Below are 27,791 nucleotides of genomic sequence, written 5' to 3'. Positions count from 1 at the left end.
CAGAATGTTATGAGGCGGAGAAAATATTCAGAATATTTGGTTACTGGGTCACTCAAAAGAACTTGGTAAAACAAGATATAGGCTCTGTGCAAGGGTTTGTTTTGTGCTTGGTTTGACCCCGGGGACCTGAGAGAGAAGTGATTTGGGGGGACCGGCCTGACCCACGGTCACAACTGAGCAAACCTCAGATAAGTGCTGTGTGTGTTTGGGGGCCCTGGGTAACAGCGTCTAAATTTCAAGGAACCTGATTAGTGGCAGGAAGCTTGGAGAGCCCCAGAAATGAGTACCCCATGTCTTTATGACCCACCAAAAAAATTGCTCGGTGAGTTTTGGGGACCAGAAACTATCTTCTCAATTTTGTGGAACTCAGGAAATCAGAGCACACACTGTTTATGATTCAAAAAGAGGGTCACTGTGCTTTGGGTTTAATGCATAAATTTTGGTGAGGCACAGGCAGCAACCTTCCAACTCTGAGGGTCCTGGGGAAACTGCTCCGTCTGTTGTGAGGGGGTGGCAGCGGTGGGGGGACCTGGGATTCTTTCCCTAAAATTTAGATAACCCAGTTTGGGGCCAATACATTTGTAGAACTCAGCAGATTATGTCCTAAACTCTAATGAAGCGGGGGAACAGGGCTTTGGCAAGGGGGAGCCGGGACAGGGGCAGTAAGCTTGGGAGCCCCTGTCGACCAAAATTATGCGGACACAGGAAAAGAGTCCTCTTCTTTGGGAAAGATGCCTTAATGCCAAAAAAACACCGGGTTCATCCTGGGGAGTCAGCCTGAGCCCAGGACCTGGAGTTAATGTTTAAATTTTTCTGAATAGGGTTTGGCACTGTGTAACTCTGTAGAACCTGGGGGTGGGGGTGGGATGGGGGGGAACTGTTAAACTGTTAAGAGCCTGGGTGGGAGAAAACACTCAGTAAGTTTGGGGACCCAGGCCTTAGTGTAAATCTGGAAAAGCCAGTAGGGGCTTATGTGTTTTCAGGTCCCCAGAAATTAATGTCCAAAAAAAAAAAAAAAAATCCTGTTACTTGGAGAAATGCTGAATGTATTGGGAGAGATCAGGGAGGAAACCTTAAATTTGAATAAGCCCAGAAGAAATAAAATAAAATAACGCCTGCCGTCAGCAGGAGCGGGGGATGCCGCTCGGTGGTCTGGGACCCTGGGGATGGAGAGCTTCGTTTGCGAGGCTGAGCCCCAAGCCAGGGAAGCACCGCGCCGCTGCGGATCCGCCGCCCCGGGGACTCGCGCGGAGCGGGGGCGCCCTCCCCGGGGATCGCGGCGCGGGCTGCACGCGGCGGCGGCGGCGGCGGCTCCAGGGCAGCACGCGGGGCTCCCTGGGACGCCCGCCGCCCGGCGGGGCTGGCACGTCGCTTCTCCCGATTTTGCCTCCTGGCCCCAGACAGCGCTTCCGTGCGGCAGCGCGTCGGGTGGAAGGGAGGCACCCCGGGGCGGCGGGGGAGCGCCGGGGCGCTGCTCCCTGGCGTTCCGGGGGGCTCTGGGCTCCCTGCTCGGCTGCCTCCGAGGAGGCCCGCGGGCTCCCCGCCGCCGCTGCGCCCCACGCGCTCCGCTCTGCGAGCCTAGGCGAAGCCGCGGCCCGGCGACCGCCGCGGGCAGGCTCGTCCCCGGCTCGGTTTGGGGGACCCCGGAGCACCCCCGGCGGCCGTCCCCGCGCGCCCCCGGCGCTCCGCGAGCGCCGTCCGGGCCTTCTCGGGCCCCTAGACGAAGGCGAACCCAATTTTGGTTTGATAACGCGGGAGAGTTGAAGCACTAGAGAAGAGGAAGAGAATGGGGGCGCGGGGGGGGGCGGGGGGAGACAGGAATGATGGTGGTGGGGGTCAGGGGTCTCCTTTCGTTTTCTCTAAGAGAACGTTCACCGCAAGCCTCCCTCTCCCAGCTGTGAAAGTCGAGTTCCTTAAGACAAACAAGAGGAGTACTGAACCCTACCCAGCCCCACCACACTGGTGGGAACCGGATCACCCCTTTGGAATTAGGCAGTGTTGCGGGTAGGGGGCGGCCACCCCCTGCGCATCTGTGGGTTGAGGGTGTTGCCAGCAAGGGGGTGCTGCTGGGGGCAGCAGGGTGATGGGGTCTCAGGGCCAGCACACCAGCCATCACCTGCCCCCACGGTCACCCCACAAAGGGGCCCCAGCTAGAAAGGAGGCACCTCAAAACCTGACCCTCTGGGGAGGCAGGGGTTAATGCCCTTGGACAGGTGTGGGGACTGGGCAGGGCTGAGGCAGCCCTTTCAGAGCAGTTTGGCAAGATGGGGAGGACCCCCCCACACACACCATGAAAAAAGCAGCCCACTTCCCACCCAGAGCCCAAGGCACGTGGGGAATGTTCCCCCTTCAAATTCCAGTCCACATCAATCACCCCGTGTCCATTCCAAGAACATCTGGCCTGTCCCCCCCCATCACTGCCCCGCTCCCTCCCCACCAGCCCTCTGCAGTCCCCAGGCCCTGGCGGTCAGGCCTGTGCCTATAGAAGGGAGGGCAAGGAGGGGGCCTCCCAGGGAAGCCTGGGAGGGTGGCTCCCCCGTATGTGGCAGTTGTCATTTGGGGATGAGGAGTGTTTTCAGTGCCTGTCTGCAGACCTCAGATCCCTGGGACCCCAGAGCGGATTTCAAGTCCTGGGTGAGGGTCTCCACTTCCCTCGCCCTGCTCCCGGCTCCCCACCTCTCCTCCAGGCCTGCTTCCCAGGCTGGGGACGGCAAGGGGGCCGGGGTAAGGCCTGTGCCAGTCGGCTTTCTGGGCATCTTCCTGCTGGTGGGGGGGGCCCTTTGGGGACCCTTCCCTGCCTTCAGACCTGAACAGGCGCCAGCCCTGGAGAAGCTGTGGCCCAGTGCTGGGAGACATGTGCCTGGACCTTGGAGGTAGGAAGGCTGAGGCCACCCTGGGGTGCTGGGCCAGCCTCGGGGCGGGAGGGGGCACAGAGGCACTTCCTCCTTGTGCAGGCCTGCAGGCTGAGCCCTCGCCTTATTTAGTCACAAGTGCGGCTAAAGGGGTAGGGTTGTTGGGGGCAGATCCCGGTCACCATGGGGCTCAGAAAGGGCACTGGCCACCCCCAGCCCAGACCAGCCGCCCAGGTCTCCCCAACTTCTAGTCCCCCACCGCAGTAGGAAGGGCACAGCCCTGGTATGTTGTGGGGCTGGGGGTTCCCCCAGCACAGGGCTTGGCTGGTGGAAACTTTGGCCCCAAGCACCATCACCTGCCCCTCCCTCCAGCTCTGCAGCAGCCCTGGTTTGCGCCGCACCCCCACCCCCCGCCATGTGCCAGCCATATTCCAAGAGGACAGTCACCCCGAAGACTCAGACTCACCCCAGGAAGCCCAGCCCCGCACCCCGACCTGGCTCCAGGCTCCGGCTCTGCAGCGGCTCCCTGCTCCCGCTCGCCCTGCAGCCTGCCTTCCCTTTCCCCGCTTCCTTCCCCGGCTCTGGCTCCAAGCTGGCCGCTCCCCACCTCCCTGGGACCAAGCCCAGCATTTTACAAACCCGGCTCATTCTCCAGGAGTCCCCTGAGCGCCCCCTCCCTCAGCCCCCACAGGGTGCCCGGGTGCTGCCCGGGTGAAGACCCTGCCCTGGATGTCAGAGGGATGCGCCTGCTCCCAGCAGCAAGGCTGGAAGCCCGGGGACCCAGGCCCCAGCCAGACAGAAGGCCAGGACCCGACGGCAGCACCAGTCACCCAACGCCCCAGGCACCGCCAGCCCCTGACCAGTGGACCAACGTCGGCTGTAGGAGTGTGGGGCACCCGGCCCCCAAGCTGCAAGGACCCAGGCGTGACTGCTGTTGTACCAATTTATGTAGCGTCTGAACTAAGGACACCTTTGAAAAACATTCTCGGTTTCTCTCTCTCTTTCTTTCCGGTGGGCAAATCGGCCTGCAAGGGAGCACCTGCTGGGTCCCCCACAGCAAGCCCTGAAGAGTGACCTCTGTGGCTTTGGGGTCAGGACCGGGAACACAGCCCCCGCTCCTCCGCTTCCAGAGACCCTGGATCGAGCCCGCTCTGGGGCAGCTCAGCCTGTTGCCCCCACCCCGGCTCCATCCAGCGGTGTCAGAGGAGGCTCTGGCCGCCCCCCAGCCTTTCCACTGTCCCGCTCCGTTCCCCCAGCCGGCAGCCTCTGTCATTACCTCGCACAGTAACCAACCGCCCTGTGACTGTCCCCCTACTTTGACACATGGGGACACAGAGAGGTCAAACCACCCGTGTGAGGCCCCACAGCAGCAGCCCAGGGCAGGGAGGGCCGGGTCTGGCATGTCCAGCTGAGCCCAGCTTCCCGGGGCCTCCCAGGATTCCCCCTCAACTTGCTGGAGATCTCTGCACGCTCCTTCCTCCAGCTCTGCCCTCACCCGTCACCCTTGACTCTCCCCTCGGCTGCCCACTCCCCCTTCCTCTGCCCTACCAGGAGCACGCCTCTGAGGACCACTCTGCCCAGGCAGCAGGGGGCCTGCCCTGCCTGCAGCTGAGCCCCCAGGAGCTGACCACTGGAACCCAGATTCCTGCTGTGTCACCCTGATATGACCCTAGCCCCCTGGAGGCCCCACTCCTTGGGAAAGGGGTGATGGCCACAGGAGCTGCCCGAGGGGGCTCTGAGCCCCGGAGGATGGCAGGCCCCTGTCCAGAGCCTGTGGCGCTGACTGGGCACGCGGTCCTGCCTGGGAGCGTCCAGAGCACTCACCTCTGCGGGCTGGGGCCGCGGGCCTCAGTTCTGAGCAGGTGGGGATTGAGGGCCACGGGTCACAGCAGCTGACTTCCCGGGCTGGGGTTTCTGGCCTGCTGCGGGCTCTGGCTGGGGGGCAGCCTGGGCAAAGGGCTGACCTGGCCTGGGTGTGGGGCCCTGGGGCTGGGAGCCGAAGGCCGCCTCCTCGTCCTCAAGGTGAACAGTGACTCTTCGTCCCCTGGGGGAGAGAGGGTTGTTCTTAAGATGGTGTCTTTTAAAACAAATCCACACGTGCACACACACAGCCAGGGCCCTGGCCCCTGCCCCTCCACTGGCTGTCAGGTGGAGAGGCCCTCGGGTCACCTTGTCAGGGTTTGGGTGACGGCTCCCCTGCCTGTCCCTCCGGCCGCCCAGCTCTGCCTTTTCTGAAGAAGGGAGGAAGAGAAGTGTCCACAGTTCCCCAGAGCTGGACTTCCCCATGGGCAGGCCTGCAGAGGTGCCCACGGACCCATCCATGGGACAGGCTGCCCCGCCCTGTGGCGGACTTCTGCCTGAGCTTGGGGCCTAGTGGCTGCACACAGAGCCTGCCTCCTCTGCCCCAGCACATCCCCACCTTGAACGGAAGCAAGGAGGGAGCCAGGCACCCACAGCTCTGCCATGGGGAGGCAGCTGAGGGTGGTGGGAGACTGCTTCTCTGGGGAAGTGAACCCCTTCCCCACAAATGCCACACGGGGAGTCTGGGTGGAGGGGAGGCACACTCCATGCACAAAACAAGAATGACCCAGGGCAGGGGAGGCTGGGGGGGTGGCCCAGGGCAATCGGCACACTGTCAGGAACGTTCCTCTTTAGATCCCGCTCTGGGGCCTCAAGGGGCAGCGCCCCTTCATCGTCCTTCTCACCATCCTTTCCAATTACATGGTGGGATTCGCTGGGGGAAGGGGTGGTGTAGGGAGTGAGGACAGAGGGAAGCTTTACTTTTTACGTGGTATGAAAATAACTCCCCAACCCCCGGGCCTCAGCGCCCCTGCAGTGTCCTGCTTGTCTCTGGTTGGGATCCGGTAAGGCGGGTCGCAGCCAGAGGGAACCTCTCACACAGGAAAATTCTTTTACTTTTCCAACAGCAGCTGTGCCCTCAAGCTGAAGACAGTGGCCTTATGCTCCAGCCCACCCCTCCCATTTTGCCAGCTCAGAGAAGGAAAGTGTATTTTCCATGCAAAAGGCCCTGTGGCTCTGGGCAGCTGCCCTGAAGGGCTCCCTCCCCACCTGTCCTGTCTGCTCCAAAGTGGAAGCTCATAGAGTCCTCTGGCAGCGCAGGCCCTCCCGCTCCTGTTAACTGCCCCCAGCCCCCTACCCCTGAGCACTCAGAAGGCAGCCTTCTTACCACCTAGAGGGCAACGTGCGGGGAAGGGACGCCCAGGCGCCTGCGCTCTAATTGCTGCGTTGTTGCTGAAGCTCCCTGGGGTGGTGGATAAAGAGGACCGGGATGTCGCTGGTGCCCCAGGCTCTCTGCGGGAACTGCCGGGCGCGCTGGCTGGGCCAACAGTAGCAGTCGCTGCCAAGGCAGGGGGTGCTCAGACCCTCCAGCAGGCTTGACTGGGAGGCAGAGGAGGGGGATGAGACTGAGGCTGGAGAGACAGTGAAGGGCATTTTTAGAGCATGCATTGTAATGGCCCCCAGAAGAAGAGCCTCTCCACCACGGAGCTCCTGCCCAAATGCCAGCGGAACCTAGAGTGTGCCCCTCACCTCGTCCCCACCCCAGTTGTTCCCCAAGCCCCTCCAAATTTAGGTAGAATTGTGCCAACTTGGTGGTGCTGGGCCTGCTGGAGCAGCCGGCTCTGGCCCCTTCCCACGTGAAGGCATGGCGCATCAGAGGGTGGAGACTTGGCCCACCCTTAGCCTGGCAGAAAGGCGTTAGTGGGCATGGGCATTAGCCAGAAGTAGTCGCTGCCAGCTGGGAGGTGGGGCTCTGCGGAGGGGGATTGAGGGTGGGCGGGGCCTCCGTTGACTGACACCTGGCAATCACCGGGCATGCCAGTGGGCGTGGCACGGGTAAAATGGGGGCGGGGCATCTTGGGGAAAAATCAGGGTTCGAGAACAGTCAGAAAAATCTTTCCTCAGGTGCTCCCAATGCAGCTGCAACACAGGGCGGCCACGTTCGTCCTTCTTCCAGAGACAGGGGGCTCACCTGGGGGCTTTCTCTCTCCCCTGGTGGCATCTGACGCCACCCCCTCCCCACCCCATAGGTGTCGTGCAAGACACCTGGGGTGCTGCAGCAAGCGGCAGGTGGCAGGTGGCCAGCAACACATCCTGCTCACAGGCACCCCTGGGAGGGATGACTGGGGTCCACGGCCTTCTGAGCTTGGCCAGAACTCCAGCTGAGCCTGGAACCCAGAAATGTCAACAGCTGAGTGAAGGCCCGCGCGGCCTGGACCAAGTCTCACTGGGAACTTAAACCTCCTCTCTGAGCCTTCAGGTGGAGCAGGAGGCAGAACCAAGGTGTCCTCGGAGGCGACGATGTGTGCGGCTCCCTGCAGATCGCAGTCCCCAGCCTCCCTGTGCCCCTGTGCCCTCGACTGCCAGGCTGTGCTGGCGCTTAACTCTCTCCTCTCCCTTCATCTTTCAAGCCCTCATCTGAACTTCCTTCTTAGCTGGAGCGAAAGGTCATCTGCTGAGAGGACAGGGCTTTCAGTGGGGAAGAGAGTCAGACTTGGCTGGGGGAGAGGGGGGGACTCAGATCTGGTGGTAGTGTTCTAAACAAGACGCAAAAGTCCCAGAGCCATACCATCCTCTGGGAGGAGGGCAGGTGGGCGTCTCCCTGGGCTCTTGGGCAGATGAGGAACGCAACGGTACCAGAGGTCCTGAGTCAGGCCCATCGCACACAGAGGGGAGTCAGTGTGTGAAATACCCATTTTTTAGGGGTGAAGCAGTCACTTGCTCATGCCACCCTGGCCCTGTCTGGGGACTCTGTGGCTTAGAGTTTTCACAGCCTGTGCCACACGCCCCCGCCCCCTGGCATCTGCTGCAAGGTGCCCAGATGTCCCAAGGGAGCTGCTTGCAGATCCATATGGGAAGCCTTAGCTGGGGCTCCCCACACCTAAGGTGGGGCCAGCGAGGGGAAAAGGCTGACCCCATGCCAGATACTGAGGCTGCACGCGAGGCCCACCAAAGGGGGACTCCTCCCATTGAGAAGGTGGGGGCTTCCCCGGTGGTCCAGGGGCTAAGACTTCACCTTCCAGGGCAGGGCTTGTGGGTTCAGTCCCTGGTCAGGGGAACTAAGACCCCATATGCCTCAAGGCCAAAAGACCAAAAGCATTAAACAGAAGCAATATTCTAACAAATTCAATAAAGACAAAAAGGAAGCAAGAAGGTGGGCAGCTAAGGGGCTGAAAGGGGAGAAGCATCTCAAACCCACAGATCAAACTCCTGGAAATGTGGGAGTCCCCACCTTTAAACCAATGCACTGGGTCTGAGCCCTGCCCCTAGTCCAGACCTCTGTTTCTGGCACAGCCCCAGAGGGGACCACACCCATACAGGGCAGTTTTACTCCATCAGAACCTCGAACCCCAGAGTGTTCAAGCAGAGAAAGGGGCTCTGGGTGGGGAGGCCCCACGGGGGACTGACCAGAGTTTGGTGCCACTGAGGCAAGAGTGGAGGCAAAGCGGCTATGAGGGTTGTGACCTTGAGCTTGACTTATTTACCATCTATGGTGGGACCACAAGGCCTACGGGGAGACAGTGAAGTGGGACGGAAGAGGCACATTTGGGGTGCAGGGGACACCTCACGACATAAACTTCGTTGCTCCACTGTCTCTTAGGCCTGGGAGGGGGCTACCCCGGCCTGGGGTTCTGGTCAGATCCTGTTTATGCAGGAGAGACTTGACAGGCTCTCAGAAATCAGTCCCTTCTGCAAGGTGCCTCCATTTGGCCGCTTAAGTGGCCTCATGCTGACACCTCGTGACCACTTTTAGAATTACAGCGCACGCCTGAAAGGTCTTGAGGGGTGACTTGGGGCACCCTGGGAAGGGGGCTGGGGGGCAAACCAGTAGCATTCTTCCCACAAGAGAGAGGCCCCCTGCCGTGTTGGGGTTCAGGTGGGCCTTGCACCGTTGCACTCGGATCTGAGGCTTTCATCAGGGCCCCGCCCTGGCGTTACAGAATCGACGGTGGAGGGAGGTCCTGAGGGCTCCCCACCCCCAAGGGTGTGGCAAGGTGGGTGACCCAAGCGGCGGGGCCTTCCCGAAACTTCCACTGTGTTCTGGGAATTAGAGAAAACTGCATTGTGTTTATTCCTGAATACAATCAGATAGATATAGATAGATATAAGATAGGTGTCCGATACCCAGCCCGCCCCCGGCCGCGTCCTCAGGCAGGGTCCCCGAAACCAGCGCGGGGGCGGCAGTGGGGGGCTGACTCTGGCGTCTGACTCCCGCTCCCTGAACTGCTTTCCAAACCTGACCCAAGCCTGACACCTCGCGGCCACATCGAGAGATGCAACCCCAGCCTTATTAGAAAGCACCTGGCTTTTCTAGAAATCGATATTGCTGGGAGGCTAACAGAGGAGCCGCTTCACCAAACCCAAGAGCAGGGGTAACAGAGCCCCCATCCTGACATCCTAACATCACTAGGTGTCCCAAGAGCCCCGCACCGTCGGGAACCAGGTGACCCGGCCACCTCCATGCAGGCGGCCGGAGAGGCCAGGGTGAGGCCGCCCTGGGCAAAAGAGCAGGAGGGCTGGGGGAGGACGGGGTGGCAGGGGACCCAGAGGCTGCAGGGGCGAACCTGTCGGCCCCAGGCATCCGTGTCCCTCTGACCTCACAGGCTGCCGTGCTGGTGCCTGGATGCCCATAGGTTGGCGCCCAGCCCAATCCGCCTGCTGATACCTGTATATCGTGGCTTATCATTACGCTGTCTCAGCGCGAAGGTACGTTTGCCCCGACTCCCCTGACCACACGGGCATTCTTTCCTGGGTGTCGGTAGCTGAGTCACTGCCAGGCTGGTCCTGGGACACCTGTCATCTCCTCCATCCCCTGCAGGTGAAACCTGCCACCTCAGAGGGCTCTGGAGTGTGGCGGGAGTCTGGCCCTGGCCTCTGAGCACACAGAAGTCTGGCCCAGGCACACAGGAGCCCTCAAGGCCCCCTGGGAAGCACTCTCCTTCCCCCTAACCAGCCCTCCACCTCATTTCAAGACATGTGGGCCCCGCAGGCCCCCTAGCCCTGGGCCTCTTCCCTTGGGGGGCTGGTCCGCCTGGCAGCCGCACCCACGGGGCACCCTGGGAGCCCTGGAGCCGGCTCCTTTGCCGTGGAAAGTGCATCAGCTGCCTCTTGCCTCTGCTGCCTAGAGGAGCAGCGGGCCTGCGGAGCCCTGAGGCCCAGAGAGAGGGAGAAACCTACTGGAGACGCAGAGCCCGGAGTCCGGATGCCCTGCGTGGGCTGCCCGCCCTGGGCCTGCCTCGCCCACACGCCCAGCCCACAGGCGCCAACACGGCACGTGCTGGGGCTGAGGAGGACGTCTGAGGCCATGGCCTGTTCCACTGGGCGGGAGCCGAGGATGCGATTCAGAGGGCCCGCTGTCGCCATGACAACAGGCCTGGGGGCCCCTCACTCACACGTGTCACCTCGCTGGACCCTCAGCCACAGCAGGGAGAATCTCCATGGGTTCCCTTTTGATGGATGAGGAAACCAAGGCTCAGAGATGCTGAGTAACTATGCCCAAACCACACAGTCAGAGCAAGGACTTAAGCCCAGCTTGCCTTGCTGACCAGCTCTCACCCTTCAGCCCTGCACTGGCCCGGAGTGGACCCTCCTCCTGGCCCCAGCACGGTGAGGGCTTCTGGGGAGCTGGGGCACCCACAGGACTTGGCCCTCTGTGTCCTCCAGACCTCAACCTGGCCATCTTTGTGCCCAGACCTGGAGGATGGCATCTCTGCATGAACACAGCTCCCAGTTGGAGCCAGGGAAGGCGGGACCAGCTGTATTTGCCCCCACGGCTATCCCTAGGTTTGGTCTGCACCCGTGGCAGTGAGAGCGAGCGTGGACTTGATCTTCAGGTCAAGGCGCCGGACTGGGGACACGGGACACCTCCTTCAGGAAGCCTCCCAGCCTGCCTGCTCTGCCTCCTCCGACCTGTGTGGCGGGAGGGCGGCACGCTGGACCTTCCGGTCTCCTGACTCTCTGCGAGCTCTTCCGCCACTGAGCCTGGCCTCTCTGCTTCTCTGTCCCCAAAGCAGGACCTGGGTCCAGGAAGCACCCCCAGCAGGCAGCCAAACACAGACCCGTCATCTAGGCCTCAAGGAGGGAGCCCGCATTCCACCACCTCCCTCTCCCTGACACTGGAGGCCTTCCGTGGGCAGGTGAGCCGGAGACTCAGGTGGCGCTACACAGGGTGGAGAAGGCCAGGGAGGCCACGGAGGGCTGAGGGGGCCAAAGGAGGCTGAGACCGCGGAGGACGAAGGGGAGCAGAGGAGGCTGAGACTCCACGGAGGACGAAGGGGAGCAGAGGAGGCTGAGACTCCACGGAGGACGAAGGGGAACAGAGGAGCCTGAGACTCCACGGAGGACGAAGGGGAGCAGAGGAGCCTGAGACTCCACGGAGGACAAAGGTGGGCAGAGGAGGCTGAGACTCCACGGAGGACGAAGGGGAGCAGAGGAGGCTGAGAGACCGTGGATAATGTAGGGGACCGGAGGAGGCTGAGGGGGCCACGGAGGACCTCGGAGGGTCGGGAGGCCAGGGAGGCCTGGGCTGTGGACTCAGGGCCTTGGGCTCAGCTGGGCCCCCACGTTCCCCTCCTCCCTGCCCTATTCTGACTGCCCAGCGAGCCTCCTCTCGAGCCTGACCCCAGCTCAGGACCTGAGGCCCAGAGAGGGAAGGGGACTTCCAAGGTCCCGGGCAAGCGGGCCTCGGGTGTGGGGGGCAGGCAGGGTGCTCCGGGGGAGGCCGGGCTGGAACAGGGTCAAGCTCTGAAGTGAGGCCGGACTTTGAAGAAAGCCGTGTGCTTTGAGACACAGTGTGAACAGCCCTGGGCTGCACGGCCACCTGGGGACAACGGCTCTGTTTTCTAAAAACACAGATGGGCTAGGAAGGGGGTCAGAGTGAGGCGGGCGGAATGTACCCCTCCCGCCGCCGCGAGGTTCCGATGGCTCAGCAGCCTTGGCCTTGAGGGTTGTGGAGGGTGGGCCCACCCGGGGCTCGTGCGCTCTGGACCCCCAGGCTGGGGGCCTGGAGGCCCATCTTCGTCTCTGGCAAAGCACAGAGCTGGGCTCCACTGGGAGCGGATGACCCAGGGTCTGAGCATCTCTGGGTGAGGGGGGCCTCGGAGGCCGCACCCACCTCTACCCCAACCCTGAGGGCCCAGGGGTAGCCCCAAGATCCCATATCTCAGCCTTGCGCCTTGGAGGGTGGGCACTGTGTGGTGAGAATCCCAGGCCCAGCTTCTGGGGGCCGCATCGGGGACCCCTCCACGGGCTGCCTGGGTCAGATCCCGGACAGCAGCAGATGGTAGAGAGTGGGGCATTTGAGCCTCTGAGGGGAGGGGCCAGGGGACCGCCCAGGGGGAGGTGAGCTGAGGACCTGAGGCATAGGCGCTGGCGCTTGCCTTCGGAGGGGGCCGTGGGGAGGGGCCTCCACCTCGCCACCCTGCGCTGAAGCCAGAAACCACAGCACCAAGGGAGGGGCAGGCGGGTGCCCACCCCCCCGCTTTTCTGTTGGCTCTCTCCACAGCTCCCGGACCCCTGGCCACCCCCTGCACCGAACATCCTCTCTGGAACTGGCCTCTCTCTGCTCCCAGCACTGGGTATCAGACGGACCTGGACACGAGAAAGAACCCCGACCCAGCTGGACCCCTGCCCGTGGCCTCCTGGGCCCTGGTTCCTATCCTCAAAGCCCCCGTCTCGCATGAGACTCTGGCTCCAGGGGTCGAGGTGGCTACGAGCAGAGCAAGGGATGCTTTGACGGCGACAACCACCCCCTTGCCCCCAGCCTCAATTCCCCCAGGCCCGGGAGACTCTCAGCAGAGGCTGGGTTTGTTCAGCCGCGAAGAGGGCAGAGGGGGAGTTCACCCCCACAGCCTCCCGGCCCAGGTCTGATTCTGCAGCCAGAGGGTCAGACTCTCCTGGAGACATAGTCCAGAATGCTGGGGACCCGGCACCTTGTCCAGCTGCTCCCCCAGAGAGCCTGGGCTCTAGAGGGGTGGCTTGAGCAGGTGGGGTGAGGCTTCGGACACCGTCTCTCCTTCCTAAGCTTTGCGGCCTCCAGAGCCCCCGGGAGCCAGCCTGCTGGGCATCCCGCACAGCCCCTGTGTGCCTGCCCTTGGTCATGTAGGCGGCGGGGGCAACAGACCCCTGCAGAGGGCACACCACTGTGACTGGCGCCCAGCGCAAAGGAAGTGCTGCAGAAGTGAGGCTTTGGTGCCCTCTGCTGGTCCTACCTGCAAGTTACCGCTCTGACTGCCCGCCTGGTGTGCACAGGGGCCCACCCTCCCAGGGTCAAGGGGGCTCCCAGGTGAGGACTCCCAGTCTAGCTGGACACAGACTCTGCTGGGGGCTTAGCCTGGGCTCTGCGCGGGGCCTTCTGGAGGACCTCAAGCCACCATATCCTGGTCTTTCTCCCTCTTCCCGGCCTGGCCCTCAGTAGGCACTGGGGCCCTCAAGGGCAGGGGCCCACCCCAGCATCCTCGCGTCCACCGGGGAATACAAGACAGTAGATATGTGCTGCCACCTGGAGAAGGCAGACCCGGCCAGCTGTAGGTGCCAGGTCACTTGTGCCAGGCACGGACACAATCTGGGGTCTAGCCTGGAGGCAGCCACCCCAGCAAACGTCCTTAGTGGGTGGACAACAGGGGGCCTGACCCCAGCCTCCAGGTCCCCACCAGGAGCACAGGAGGAGCAGCCCCACCCCCGCCGTGCGTGGACAGTGCAATGCGGAACAGACACACGGGGGAGTGAACCAGACGTGTGCGGGGGGCCGCACTCGGTCCTTGGACCCCCCATGGCCACACCAGGGTGACACGCAGGGCTGGACACGGCGGGCGGCCACCGTCAGCCCCGCAGGCCAGTGAGGCCCAGCTCCCAAGGGCAGCCCAGGTCGGGCCTCCAGTTCCCAGAAGGGGCGGAGCCAGGGCCTGGGTGGGTGGCAGAGCCAAGGTCCGTGGGCCGGGCTGCCGCGGGGGGCGTGCGGGCTCCGGGAAGCAGGGGCGTCTGGGGTTCAGTGGTCAAGGGGCACCGCACAGGAGATCCAGCCTGACCTTGTCCTGGCCCCAGGGACCCAGGCTGCCATGGCAGCCACTTTTCCCTCCCTCTGGGACCTCGCCCCCGCCAGGGGTGTGGAGGGCTTCCAGCCCTCCTGCTCAAAACCACATCACCCAGGCCCAGGGGCTGGTGGAAGAGACTCGGGGGGGTGGTCCCTGGTCTCAGGGCTGGGACGGATCTCAGGAGGCGGCAGGGAGGCAGGCCCCTGCGGGGGACTGTGACCCACAGCCTTGCCCCCGTACACCCCTCCCCCGAGCCCCCAGCCCACGTCACCCAGGGCATCCTGCACCAGGGCATACTGGGACGGCCCCATGCACCCCGGGACCCTAAAGGCCTCCTTGCCCTCTCTACAGAGTCTGTTGGCACCAGAGGGGGAGGGGGAGCGTCCAGGTGGTCCCCAGGGTCTCACCGGCTGGCAGGGCCTTGAGGGCAGCCTGGCGATGACCAGCCCACTTCCCAGCCCCAGTTGCCCCCTGCCAGGCCGCTCCAGGCACCCACATACCTCAGCTCCTGCGGGGCACCCCTGCCCCAATCTGCGTGCACAGGGCCACACGCGTGAGCCTACAGGCTGATCACTGCTCATCCCAGCCCCCCGCCCCCTCCTCTTCCGGGTCCAGTGTCCGGCCGGCCACCTGCCTGCACAACCCTGGCCTTCCCCAAGGGGCGGGGCCTTCTGGAGGCCCTGGGGGGTGTTGATGTAGCCCCGAGGAGGGGTGACAGGGTGAGAGCCTTTGGGGTACACAGAGGACTGCCCCGCCGGCCGGGCACCAGGCTGGCATCTGAGTGGTCTGCAGCCATGGGAGCCCATGTGCCCAGCCCCAGGCCCAGCCACCCCAAGCCCTGGCCCGGGTGGCGCCTTCAGGAGAGGAGGAGATTGGTTTGGCCTGGCCGGCTGGCAGGCTGGCCAGACCTTGGTACAGCCAGGTCACCCGCTGACCTCCGGAGCCATGGCCAACCCGGGCAGCCCTGGGCTCTTGGGTGTGACGGGTGGTGGCCTGGGCAGGTGCCCTGTGGAGCCCACCTTGTGAGCAGGACCCCTGAAGACGGGAGCGCGCCACCTTGGAGGGCCCCGCCTCGTGCACCCAGCACGTGTGGAGGCAGCTCAGAAAAGCCGTCGCAGTGAGAGCAGAAAGGGGTCTCGGGCCGGGGGCCCCGCCCTCCCCGCCCCCTCCCCACGGGCGCTGGGACCCCAGGCCACACAGAGACGACAGCGGGCTCGCCATGGGCTTTATTGGCGGCGGGGCGGGTCTAGTTGCAGTAATTCTCCAGCTGGTAGAGAGAGCAGACGCCGGCACAGCACTGCTCCACGATGCCACGCTTCTGGGGGGGCCCCTCCAGGCTGCCCGCGCCAGGGCCTCCGGCCAGCTCCAGCACCCCCACTGCGGGGAGATGGTCAGGTAGCGGACACCCCGCTGCCCGCCCTACCTGGCCTGGGAGTGGGGCCCTGCCCAGGCGCCCTTTCCCCCCTCCCCCCCACCCCCCGCCAGCCCACCCAGGACGGGGCCCTCCCTCCGGGTGACGGGGCGTCTCCCATGGGCACCACCCCATCGCCACCAGGGGCTGCCCACAGAGACCCTCGGCCCCTGGATTGGCCTCACGTTGTCAGATCCCCCCTAGAGCTGCCCTCATGTGAGGAGGCGAGGGGGCCCGGGGTAAGAAGGCGGGATAGATGGGGTGAGGCCCCCTTGGGGGTCGTCCTGGCTTAGCCCCTAGGGAGCTGGTCACTTCCAGGACGTGGACAGGACATGGTTTTCCTTTTTAAAAATCTCTCTTGATTTCCTGCCGGGCCGCCAGCGGGAGGCCAGGGTAGGGGCCAGGGGGACCGGGGGGAGCGGGGGCTCACCCTGGGGGCCCTCCACCTCCCGGCGGGCCTTGGGCGTGTAGAAGAAGCCGCGCTCTCCGCAAACCAGGTACAGCGCCTCCACCAGGTGGGAGCCGCACAGGTGCTGGTTGACGAAGGCGCGGGCCGGGGCGGGGGCCCAGAGCGCCAGCAGGGCCAGCAGGGGCACCAGGCGTGTCCACAGGGCCATGGCGGGGCTGCGAGGACCTGGGCAACAGCAGGGGCTGAGGCTGGGGCGGGGCGCCCAGCACCCTCAGTTAGGGCTCATCCCCAACTCAGCGCCCTCAACCAGTGCCTGCCCCCCAAACCCAACACCTCAACCAGGGCCCCCAACCCAGCACCTCAACCAGGGCCCCAAACCCAACACCTCAACCAGGGCCCCAGCCCAGCCCCCTCAACTAGTGCCTGCCCCTCAAACCCAGCCCCCTCAACCAGGGCCCCCAACCCAGCGCCCCCAGTCAGGGCCCCCAACCCAGCGCCCCCAGTCAGGGCCCCTAACCCAGCGCCCTCAGTCAGGGCCCCCAACCCAGCGCCCCCAGTCAGGGTGCCCCCCAGCAGGATGCTCCGAGAGAGCGCACATCCTCCTGCCGCTTGGTGGGCCTGGGCCCCGATGCCCTGAGCCCCAGCGGGGCAGCCCCGGACCTAGGCGGATGCAGAGCCCAAGGACGGACCTGCTTGCTGACAGCCTCGAATGCAGCCGGTCCTGAGGGCGGGGGGCTGCCGCAGCCTGCCGGCTTTATAGCCCCTGAGCCTGCCACCTAACCTGTCATCAGGGCCTCCAGGAGTGCGGCAGATGGCCCGGGGGCTGAGGCTGCAGTTTCCGGATCATTTCCCCGCTGCCAGGGCTGCGGGAGCCTCTCCTTGGCCATCAGCACCTCTCGGGGCCGTGGGGTCATTAGAGTCTTAATGAGGGGCCCAATCCATGCCAAGCTGTCCCCTCGCACCACCGGGGGCGAAGTCCTCCGCCCGGCCCTGCCTGGGCCCATCATCCACGTTAGTCCAGGCAGTGGGGCGAAAGGGGGACCCCTGCTGTGTCCCTGGGCTGCCCCCGAGGCCCCAGTGATGGTCCAGGTCGTGGGGTGGGCAGCGGGCATGTCTCTCCTTGGCCACTGTCCCAGCCCCACCCACCCACCCAGCCCAGCACAGCAGCCCCGGCAAGACCCCCGGCTTCCCAGGGGACACTGAGGGGCTGAACCCAGGGACCCACGGCCGTGAGGCCCCTCAGGCTGGCCCCGATTCTCATCTTCAGTTCGGAGGCCGCAGGGGCCCCCACCTGCCCACCCAGCTGCCCTCTAGGCCCCACCCCTCTCCCTGGAGCCCCTGCCCACCTCTTCCCGGCTGGACCCTTTCTTTTTGATACGTTTATTTACTTCTTTAGCATTTGGCCACCCTGGGGCTTCGTGTCTCCAGTTGGAGAGGGGGCCTGCTCCCCAGGGCACTGACTCAGTAGCTGTGGTACCCGGGCTTAGCTGCTCCGAGTACAGGATCTTCCCAGACCAGGGATCGAGCTTGTGTCTCTGGCACAGGCAGCAGTCTTTACCACTGAGCCGCCAGGGGCGTCCCCAAGGGCTGAGCCCGTGTGACGCGCCCCACAACCCCATCACGTCCCTTGGCTGCTATCTGGCTACTCCCCTGCGGTGCCCCCACCCCGACGGGCCCCTGGGGGAGCCCTGGACCCTGTCGGCTCCCCGACTCCAAGGAAGGGGCTGGGCCCTGCCTTCCCAGGACATCACAGTGTCCGGAAGCCCCCCCTGCAGCCAGGAGAGATCCCGTGGCCTCTTTGAGAGGGGTGTGCCGGGCAGGGGCTGGATGCGGGAAGACCCAGGGGGAGGGCAAAGCCCAGGGCCCAGCAGGGCAGGAGGGAGGGGAGCCAGCCATCAGCCCTTCCCCGGGGTCTCAGTGGGGCACGTCACCCCAGGAGTGACCCCATTGGCGGCCGCACAGGCTGTGGGACATGACTAGGGAAGGGCTGGTCACAAACCAGGTACTTGAGACGCAGCTGGAAGGACAGACCCCCAGGGAGGATGAGAGGGGAGGGCGTTGCCTGGAAGGTCTTAACTCGAAGGAATTTCTGGGATTAACATCCCCAGAGCTTTGAGCCAGGGTCCTGGCAGTGGGAGGGGGCGATGGGGGGCACCAGAGGGAGTGAGAGGGCCTGGAAGATAGGCTGGTGTCTGCCTTGTGCAGGAAGTAAGGAGCCAACCGCCTCCCGGGAAGGCCCAGGCTGCTGGCTCCCAGGGCCAGTCCTGGAGGAAAAGCTGGAGGTTCTAGCTGGAGGCTGTGTCCGGACCCGGCAACTAAACGGAGCGCAGAATCCAGCACCCGCCCGCCTTGCTGGGTGACTGAGGCCCGGAGAGGCCCCCCGGAGCCAGCCCAGCAGAGTTCCCTGCTGGCACGTCCTTTGTGGGGGCCGTTCCCAGGTCCCGCTCTCGGCGGGTGGGGTAGGAGGATCAGAGAGACAAGAGCTGAGAGCCCTGCCCCTGGAACCCAGACCAGCCCCCCCGCCTCCAGGCCGTCACCCTACCGAGACGGGACAGCTCAGCCCGACTCCCGCGGCCCTCTGCGGGTCCTCTGGGTGAGCAGGTGACCCTGGGCTGCCTGGAGGAGGCCGGCAGCGGGGGAGCTTCTGAGCGGGACTGGGGCCGTGTGAGGGGGCCCGGGGCTGTGTGCTGAGCCCACGGCACGGACACAGACCCCAGGCGGGCACTCAGGGCCGAGTCTCTCTTTTATTGAGGTTGCAAGCGGGCAGCACAGCACAGGGGCGGCAGGCGGGACAAGGAGGCCGACACGCAGCTGGCAAGCGCCGGGCAGGTGCCCTCTGGCAGGGGCTTCTCTGCGGGCTCTTGGGGCGCCCAGTGAGCCAGCCCCTCATGTGGGCAGGCGGGGGCAGGCTGGGAGCCCCAGGCCGGCCCTCTGGGGCCTGCGGGTGGCGCCCGCGTCTAGCTGATGGCGTTCAGAGCGTGGGCCAGGGCCTGCAACTCATCCTGGACGCCGTCCAGGGCGCGCCGGATGGCGCGGGGACTGTCCAGCACGTCGATGGCCAGCGTGTACGGGTCAAACTTCACAGAGAAGGGGCGCTGGATGCGGGAGGCGTAGTTCCTGCAGGGGGGGAGGGGGACAGCCGGCAGGGACCTTCAGTCACTAGTGGGGTGGGGCTGGAGGGCGGGAGCCCGTCTCCTCCATCACAGAGGGTTCAGAGACCCCAGGACTTTTCTGAGCCACTTGGGCCCCCAAAGCTCGTTCCGTCCAGCCACCCAGACAAGTCTGGGGACCAAGACGTCCTGCAAGGGCTGGGGAGTATTTACGGTGGGGAGGACAGGCCTTTTCCAAGCAAACCTCTACCAGGCACTCCATCCGGCCCTGCTCCTTCCCAAGGGAGGCACAGCCAGGCCTCCTCCTCCAGAAAGGCTTCCAGACATGCGCTCTGGAGAGTCTATTACGTCCCTGTCCCTAAGCTCGCGCGTGAGAGCCGCAGCCCCTGTACTCCAGGCTCAGTAGATCCTGGGCCTCAGTTTCCCTCGTGACAGTGGGAGTCTGGCTAGAAAGAGGCCCCTCCCAAGGGTGACCGGGTGGGGTGTGTCGGGCTCTGCCACCCTCCCCTGGGGAATGCTGGTCACTGCGCCCCCAGCTCAGGAAACTCCCTGCCCGCCAGGCTCCCCACCTGGCCCTCAGCCATCCCAGCAGCCCTTCCCCTCTGTCCCCTCCCACCACAGCCCCAGGTGCTCAGGGGGCAGGAGGCCAGGAAGGACCCGTCTTACAAAGTCAGACACAGCTGTCTTTCAGAGTCAAACTTCACCTTCTGAAAGTCTGGCCTTGGCCTGGCCGCCAGCCCTGCAGGTCTGCCCCCCCCAGCCTTGTAGGGGGTCTCGCTGCGGGAGGGGTGCTGTAACTGAAATGAGCCCAGCTTTCTCCCCTGTGAAATGGGTCCGCAGGCCCGGCCTGCTGACTGGCTTGCCCAGTTCGGAGGCACAGTGTTGCGGGGGGCGGTGGTGGGGTCTCTGCCTGGGAGCCCCAGCCCACCTGAGCTTGTCCTTGGCATCGCTGAAGCTCTCAGACACGAAGTAGACGGGCTGGTAAGTCTGGTCCTGGTAGGGCTGCACGGCCGCTGTGTCAGGGTCGAAGGCCCGGATCTCGGGCTCCTCAGAAAGGGAGTGCTGGCGGGAGGCGGGGGGCCGGGCTCTCAGGACCCGAGGCGCCTGGAGCCCCAGGGCCGGACTCATACCTGCACCCCCCTCGGGGGTCCTCCCAAGGCCTGGGGACAGTGCGCGTGGGAAGGGGTGGGGGCCGCTCCTTCCGTCCCCCAGTAGGCCAGCGCCCCGCTCAGCCTCCTGGGCGGCCTGAGTCTAGGAGGATGGCCAAGGCGGCCCTGCCTGCCAGGCCCTGGCCCGGCCCCTCCCGAGGGGGACTCTCACCAGGAGCTCCCCGTAGGAGGACAGCAGCCCCGCTCCGTAGGCCTTCACCTCTCCATTCTGTTTGCACAGCCCGAACTCCACAGTGAACCAGTACAGCTGACGGGGTAGGTGGGGAACGCTGTGGTCAGCACAGCTGACCCGCTCACTGAGGCCCCAGCACCGCCCCCTCCCCGGGCAGAGCTGAGCCAGGCTCTGGGGCGGTGGGGGGGCGGGGGTCACGGCGAGAGAAGTGGAGACCTCAGCCTGCACAAGAGGGCCCGGCCTGAGCCCAGGGCCCTGCAGGGGACCCAACCCACCGTGGACAGCTTCTCAATTTCCTCATCCGACACTCCCAAGGATGCGAGCCCGATGTCCTGTGGAGGGGGGAGCGGTGAGGGTTCTGGGGGTGTCTGTGCCCCCGCCCCGGGGTCCCCTGGAAGCTGCTAGGGTGCAGAGAGCCTCCTGGGATCCGCTGGGGGCCAGGGGGACCGCTCCCCGACGTTCCTGGGAAAGCCAGCAGGTGGCAGCACAAGGCTCGGGACGCGGCCCCCAGCCTGGGCCCTGGGACCGTGGGCTCCCTGGGAGGGTTCTTCCTGGACACTGAGCTAAGGTGGTCTCCCTGCGTGGGCCTGGCCACCGGCCCTCTATTCCAGGACAACGCACGCCCCCTGAAGTCTCACGGCCCAGGTGGGCGCTGTGTAGCCCTGGGGGGTGGGGATGGGTGGTGGGAGAGGCCAGCAGTGCCCGTTGGTGGCCAGCCCCAGGCGTGGCTGGGCTCCCGAGGCCCCGGGACACACCTGGGAGAACTGGGCGAAGGTCCGGTCGGCGAGCATGGGCACGTGCCCCAGCAGCTCGTGGCAGCAGTCCCTGTGTTGGGGGCGGAGAGTGGGTGGGGCTGGGGCCCCCAGGGCGGGGAGTTGCCCCCCCAACCGCAGGCTGGCCCTCCCGTCCCCCTCCGCAGGCCCAGGGGCAGGGGCTGGCCACTCACGGCTCGGGGGAGTGCATGGGCGAGGAGGCGTGGCGGATGTACTGGGTGCACTGGAACACTCGGAAGGCCAGGCTGGCCAGGAAGTCCCGCGCGGACAGCAGGCCTGCCACGGGCCGCAGCTGGAAGCCGGTCCGCTCTGCTGGGGCGGGGGCGGGCGGTCAGGGCCCGGCGGGTGGGGTGGGGCGGAGGGCGTGGCCCGGCGCGCTGCCCGCCCCTGGGGCCCCGGCGGGCACCGCACCCTTCAGGAAGCGGGAGACGTCCTCCAGCTGCGGGATTCGGTCCTCGCGGTACCCGCAGAAGCGCTCCAGCAGCTCGAAGGCCTCCAGGTGCTCGCGGCAGGCGTGGGTGGGGTACAGGCCCCGCAGCGTGGAGTAGACCTCCTTCCTGCGGGCCAGGGGCTCAGGCCGGCGCCTGCTGCCCACCCTCCCTGCGCCCAGCAGCGCCCCCACCCCGAGGGCTCTGCTTTGCCCCCTGCAGGCCCCGGCAGTCTCACGCTGCAGGCCTCTCTCTGGCCCATGAAGCCGGCCACTTGGTGCGGCTTTGAGGGGTTTGGGGGGGAGCTGTGGGGGGGGTCCCGGGAAGTCCCTCCTCCACTCGGACTTAGTCTGTCTTCCTGGAGGCCACTGCCTCCCACGGGGATTCGTGGGTCTTCCCCGGAACCCTTGTCCCCACCCTGCCCCGTCTCTGCCACGGGGTCTCACCAGGTGGCGGTCTCCTCGGCCGTGTACTCCACGTGGGGAATGGGGTCGCCTCTGGGGAGGGGTCTGCAGTCAGTCCAGGCCCCTTCGGGGAGGACGTGTGGGGGGTGGACGGGAGGGGCCCAGGCTGAGCGCCCGCCGGCTGTGTGGCTGAGGTGCGCGGCTTAATCTCTCTGGGCCGAGGTTTCCCTGCTGCGACCACGGGGACAGCAGAGGCGGTGGTGTTCCTGACAAGGACATCCCGCCCCTTCCCAGGAGGGGGCGCTAGTGTGGGGCCCGAGGATGGGGTCTGGGTCCCAGAGGTCGCACCCCCAAGGGGGTCCCTTACTGCTTGTACTGGAAGGCGATCTCGGCGATCAGCTTCCTGCGCTGGCGATACGCCTGGTCGGAGAAGCCCTGGCGGCAGAATAGACGCAGTCGGGGGCCGCCCCGCCCCGCGCCGCCCGCCCCGCCCAGACGCAGCTGGTGACCCCGCAGGCACTGGGGGCCTGCACCCAGCCAGGGCTCGCGGGGGCCGAGCAGCCCACAGACCCGCCCTCCTCAGCCAGGCCCACGCCCACCGCCCATCGGCCCTGGGGAAGCCAGCTCACCGGGTGATCCAAGTCCAGGTCAGGGTCAAACTTGGTGACGAGGTGGTGGCACTTGTCCAGCTCGGACACTTTCCTCGGGAACCAGAGGACTTCGGGGGGCCGCGGGGGGGGGTGGTGGGAGGCGGAAGGACAGGAGTGAGTGCTGGGCACACGGGGAGGGGCCCGCGGCCGCAGCCTCCCGCTCCATCTATGGAGGTGGGGACTGGAGGTGACCCAGGCCCAGACAGCTGAGCAGGAGGCTGCCGACCCCGGGCTAGCAGGGACCGGCCCCCGGCTGTGCCCTGGTCCCTGCGGTTTCCCGTCTCCGGGGCGCGGCCCCCCTGTGGGGCAGAGGGCCGCCTCACCCTTGCTCTCCCCGGCAGCACGCACGTCTTCCGCCACGCGGCGCAGGGAGCTCAGCAGGGCGGGTACCACCGGGCCAGGCACCTCACAGCGTACAAAGCACTCCAGGGGCGGGCTACCCGCCCGCGGCGGGTGGGCCGGCCGGGTCTCCAGGTGCTGGAGGTGGGCTTCGAATGTCTTGGGGGCGAGGGGGTGAGCGAGGGACAGACAGAGACACAGATGAACCGATGGAGACAGAGGAGGGGGCGCATGTCGCTGCCCCGCCCCTCCCGGGACCCCGGCGGCCAGGAGCACACAGACCACCTCCCAGACTCGGGCGACGCCCGCTGCCCTGGCAGGTCTGGAAAACCGGGCCTATGCACTTGTCTCAGGGTCCCCCAGACCCAGCGTTCCGGACGGGGCCTCTGTGTGCCCCCGGCCACCCGCAGGCGGCCTGACATCCCTCCCTGCTGGCCTCGTCCAGGCCCTGTCCAGACCCCCGCAGCTGAGGGTGGGCGCTGACCCCACTGCAGCCTGGTCAGGGGGCTCTGGTGCCCGCCAAGCAGGGTAGGGGGGAGGGATGGTAGGAAGGGTCCCCTCCCCCTCAGGTGGGCGGCGCCAGCAAGCAGGGAGCCTCTGACTCCCAGGCCCTGGGACCACATGGCCACGCGGGAGCTTGAGCAGGCTTTGCGGTCCAGTCTTCGGGCATCTGTGGGGAGAGCCAGTCCCTGCCCCCCGCCCAACCTGCTGGGACTAGAGCAGCTGCCTCAGCCCCGCCCCGCCGGGGACAGGCCTCCTGCAGGCGTGGGGACCGGCCGTTCCTGCAGGACCCACGCCGCCTCCCACCTGGAGTGAGGTGGTGGGTGCAGGGTGGGTGGGAGGCCGGGCTCAGAGAGCCCCCAGGGCGGGAGGGGCACCTCTCCTCGAGGCCCCCATGGCCCCCGGCGCCCCTCACCTCAAACACCTTGATGGCCCGGGTCAGCGCGGGGGGCTTGGTGGGCCGCAGGGCAAACAGCAGCGTCAGCACCGCCTTCCCATCCCTCTCCACCAGGCTGCCCGTCTCTGCAGACTCCGAGGATGAGGCCGCAGCCTCTGCCTTCTCCCGCTCCTTGCGTGCGTCCTGGATGAGGCTCTGCCGCCTCCCAACGAAGCGCGGGGACTGTGGGGAGAGGCGTGCCAGCTGCCCCCGCCCTCGGCCTGCCTGCAGCCCCGGGCCCGGCTCCAGCACTGCCCCGCCTGGGGCCGGGGGCGAGGGCGGCCTCTGCGCCCACCTGACCAGGTCAGGGGATGGGAGGCGGTGGGTCAGGAGCTGTCCCGGGCTGCCCCGGGGCCAGAGGACATGGCATCCGGGGATCTGGGATGACCCTCCTCGTGGCCCCACCTCTAGTCCGGCCTGACAGCACCTTACCCGCCATCTGTCCCTGAGACCACGAGCCCCTGGGGTCAGTGTGTCTGCCTCGTCCACCCCTGAACACAGAAGCCCCTCTGGGCTCACCACCTGGAGCTGAAGTTCTAAGAAGGTCCTGGCACCCTCGGGTCTCGGAACACAGCCGGGCCTGGGGGAGCCCTCCCCCAGGCCGACCTCAGGCAGGGTATGGACAGAGTCAGGGGCCTCCGTGGTGGGGGGCACCTCCCTGGGACCCCTAGAAGAAGGAACAACCCTCTGCCGCACAGCAGGTCCCCTGAGACGGTGCCTGCAAATTAAATTTCCAGAACTCCACCCACGTTTTCACTAAAGCTCTGTAAACGAGCCGATCATCCCAGCCCATCCCTGAGAGTGAACTGGAGACCCTTCCTCCAGTCCGGGAAGCCCCCGGTCCTGCAGTCTCAGAGACGGTGCTGGCCCAGTGGGTCTTCCCAGCATAGGCTCCCTGGAATTCGGGGCTCCCACGGGGTGGGCCGTGCCTTGGGGGCCATTCCCGGCGGCCACAGAGGCTCAGGGTTGCTGGAGACGGGAGGGGGATTTCAAGACTGGAGAGTCCACATGGGACACAGGACGTGTGGGAGGTGGATGAAAGAATGGTGGGTGGACAGGCGGACGGGCAGGTCATGGGTGGGAATGGCCCTGAGCACAGACTGTCTTCAGCTCAGCGGAACGCGGGCTGCACCCTGTTAGCCCACCTCCCCCGCCCCATGAGCCTCTGCCGGGCCTGGGACCCTGTCACACACACACTGGGTCCAGCAGGACCCCCACAGAGATTCAACCGCCCAGGTCCGGCACAGGACGTGTTCGTGGCCAGGACTGGATGCCAGGCCTTGGCCTGGGTGTCCGTGTGGACCCTGAGCCTGGGGCCACCCGCCAGACTTTGGGGGTCACCCCTGGGCTTCAGGTTCATTCTGGCCCGTGGGCACCAGCCTGCCCTCTTACCATGATGGCCTCGGCCTGCTTGGCGTCCAGCTCAGAGACGGCCCGGCGGAAGCCCTTGGCCTGCGGCGAGGCGGCGTTGGGGGTGGGCATGGTGCCGGCGAGGTCCGGGCTCTGTCTCCACAGCCCTCTGCCCGGCGGCCTTTATAGGCTGGGCTGACGTCAGAGCCCCCCAGGTCCCCCACCTCCACCTCCTTCACATCTCCCTCCCGCTGCTGCCGCCTGAGGGAGGCGGGGTGGGCGCGGAGCACGGAGCCGCCGAGAAAGGGCTCTATCCCATTAAATCTAATTGCATCCACTGTCGCAGGCCCCCGGGCGGGTGGCCTGCCCGCCTCTGAATCATCTGGGCTCCGGGGGCGTGCTCTGCAGGGCGGGGTGCAGCCGGGCCCCTCAGCCCACCCCAAGCGGGTGACGGGCGGCTTCACAGGGAGGTGGTGTTGCGGACACCCCAGGGTGTCCGGCACACAGAACCGTGACCTCTGGTGGTCATCGGTCCAGATACGCAGGCTCAGACCACAGCTGTCTGGAGGCAATTTGCTTTTCCGGAAGATCTTCACCCCACCACATTTCCCAGCGGGGTCCTGAGGTCTGTTTCTGTTCGATGCCCTCGGCAGGAGCATTTTCTGCCCCCACGCCAGACCGCTGTGCCCGGACCCCCAAGCACGCCCAGCAGGGCCCAGAACATTCCAGCAGGGCCTGTCCTCCAGTGTGGAGGAAGGTGAGGGAGGCAGGGCCATGCAGCCTCTAATAACTGTCACACTTGCCCCCTCACGGCCATCTCCCCGCCCCCCCAGCCCACCTTTGGCCCTCCAGTGTCCCCCTAAGGCCCTCTGACTGCTTCTCCTGGGGGATCCCCACCTCGGGGACACCCCAGCCATGAGCACCATGCTCTGGCCCCTGCGGCCCTTCTCAGGGGAGTCCCTGCACCACGGGGCTCCCGGGACAGCTCCCGCCCAACGTCTCCTGAGCTCCAGGCATGAGGCCCCTCTGGTGAGACCACCCCCCGCCCCAGAGGCCAGGGGACCAGGTGGGACGCACCTCAGCGCCAGGCAGGCGCGAGAACTGCGGTGTCTACGCTGCAGCCTGGCCTGTCCCCAGGCGCGTTCAGACTCAGCTTTGGGTGGGCTGGAGGGCCTCCTGGCTGTGAGCACTCCCCAACCACGGGCGGCTCCGAGGCCCCTCAGGAAGGCTTCTTCTCTCTGAAAAGGGAACTCTTGGAGGGGGTGTCTCCCCGTGCCCCTGGGCCCTGTGGGTTCCGCAAGGCTCGCCTGTGCCAGGGCCTCCAGGAAGTAGCAGTGGGGAGCAAGGGAGGCCCGCCTTGGGGGGCTGGCGTGCCTGACTGGGCAGCCTCCGGAGGCGGACTTTCTCAAGTCTGGCCGCCCAGGGCGACATTCTGGACACAGAGGAGCCGGCTGCCCTGGACTCCCTTTCTCCACTCCTGCAGGCCCATCCCTGACTGGTAACCGAGTGCTCTCCACCCACCTCCCTGGCACCCCTCGGGCCCCAAGGAAGCACCCACTCTTCATCACAGTGGCCAGCCACACCCCTCGCCTCCTAGAGCTTCCCCGAGTGGTCTGACCGTGACACTCTGCTGCTCCACAATCTTCTGTGACTCCCCATTGCCCTTTGGAAGTTCCTGAGCGACTCTCCTCACCTCCCTGCTGTGGGTCTCACTCCCCAAAATCCCCGTTTCTGGCTCCAGAAGAGTTTGGGCTCCATGGTGCCCCATTTGAAATGCTGCCCCCACCCATTTCTTCTCCTGGCGCGCTCCTACGCATCCCACAAAGCTGGCTCAGCTACGATCCACTCTGCAGTGCCTGCCCCTTCTTGCCCCTGACGTGTACCCACCCCCCTTCTCTGCTCTCCTGGCTTATTCCTCCCCCTCCGCACACTACTCAAAGGCAGGAGCCCTGCTGGCTTGGCCCATGACTGTGTCCCCGTCGCTCACACAGGCCGCTGCCTGTCTCACCTCCCAGACCCTGCGCTCCGGGAGGACGTGTCACAGTGGCCTCAGCCCCCAGGGCCCCGTCCAGAGGCGGCTCCACAGGGATGTGCGTTCCTAGCAGAGCTGAAAGGATCTGCCCGAGACCCCGGTGGGACGAGGTGGAGGCTGTGGGCGCCCTACTGCCACAGGCCAGAGCCGCCCTGCCCAGGTCCCCGGTGGTCTCTGGGGTGGCCAGCCTCCACGCACAGCATCAGCCTGCAGCCCTGGACAGGCTCCCTGTTCCCCCAGAAGCCCGCGGACTCAACCGTGTCCCCCGTTGATACTTGTGTGCCCAGTGGGGGCCCTGGGCCGGGAGGTGACATGTCCGCCAGACGCTGCACAGGAGGAGCACGGCCTCGCCTCCGGGTGTGGACTTAACCTTTCGGCAAATGTCTCTGCCGATACAAATGCTCTTTCTAATCCCCTTGCCGCCCTGAGCCAGTGCTTGCATGGAAGCTGTGTGGAGCCAGCTTTCCGGGCCTGCCTTGGGGCCAGGCGACCCCTAGGTGAGACCCCTGGCAGCAGGCAAGTGGACACACTCCAGAAGCCAGGTCGGGCCCTCCGGCCCCCAGTCCACACCTGACCACGTGTCCATCTGCACTCCCGTCCTGGGAAGCCGTTCCCGTTCACCTGCCCTCCCCCACCCCCAGGCCTGATGCCGGGTCCCTCAGAGCACAGAGGCGCCCCCTGTCCTTTAGCGGTGACCCCCACTG

At 65.7% G+C, this 27,791-nt stretch overlaps 2 protein-coding genes across 5 annotated transcripts; both read right to left on the bottom strand.

Annotated features, from left to right (window-relative positions):
- INS (insulin) lies at window positions 15,116-16,493 on the bottom strand. 3 transcript variants are annotated; one of them, XM_018043483.1, is made up of 3 exons: window positions 16,413-16,493; window positions 15,745-15,948; window positions 15,116-15,280 (listed from the first exon to the last, which is right to left on the bottom strand). In XM_018043483.1, the coding sequence occupies exons 2-3, from the start codon at window positions 15,929-15,931 to the stop codon at window positions 15,150-15,152; spliced, it is 318 nt and encodes a 105-aa protein (XP_017898972.1). In that variant the 5' UTR covers window positions 15,932-15,948; window positions 16,413-16,493; the 3' UTR covers window positions 15,116-15,149. The 3 variants fall into 3 exon arrangements, with proteins under 3 accessions (XP_017898972.1, XP_017898973.1, XP_017898974.1); XM_018043484.1 differs by having other exon boundaries at window positions 15,745-15,965; window positions 16,413-16,454; XM_018043485.1 differs by having other exon boundaries at window positions 15,745-15,938; window positions 16,413-16,452.
- TH (tyrosine hydroxylase) lies at window positions 18,454-25,840 on the bottom strand. Of its 2 annotated transcripts, none has more exons than XM_018043580.1 (13): window positions 25,098-25,840; window positions 23,685-24,372; window positions 22,753-22,927; window positions 22,409-22,497; window positions 22,147-22,214; window positions 21,822-21,872; window positions 21,359-21,504; window positions 21,121-21,256; window positions 20,930-20,999; window positions 20,450-20,506; window positions 20,154-20,249; window positions 19,762-19,895; window positions 18,454-18,840 (listed from the first exon to the last, which is right to left on the bottom strand). In XM_018043580.1, exons 1-13 carry the CDS (start codon window positions 25,829-25,831, stop codon window positions 18,681-18,683), a joined length of 2,604 nt encoding a protein of 867 aa, XP_017899069.1. In that variant the 5' UTR covers window positions 25,832-25,840; the 3' UTR covers window positions 18,454-18,680. The 2 variants fall into 2 exon arrangements, with proteins under 2 accessions (XP_017899069.1, XP_017899070.1); XM_018043581.1 differs by having other exon boundaries at window positions 23,685-23,888; window positions 25,098-25,271.

This window comes from Capra hircus, chromosome 29, assembly GCF_001704415.2.
Source record: "Capra hircus breed San Clemente chromosome 29, ASM170441v1, whole genome shotgun sequence".
NCBI classification, from domain to species: domain Eukaryota; kingdom Metazoa; phylum Chordata; class Mammalia; order Artiodactyla; family Bovidae; genus Capra; species Capra hircus.
The sequence above is the reverse complement of the archived record's forward strand: the minus strand, read 5'-3'. Positions and strand labels throughout refer to the sequence as shown.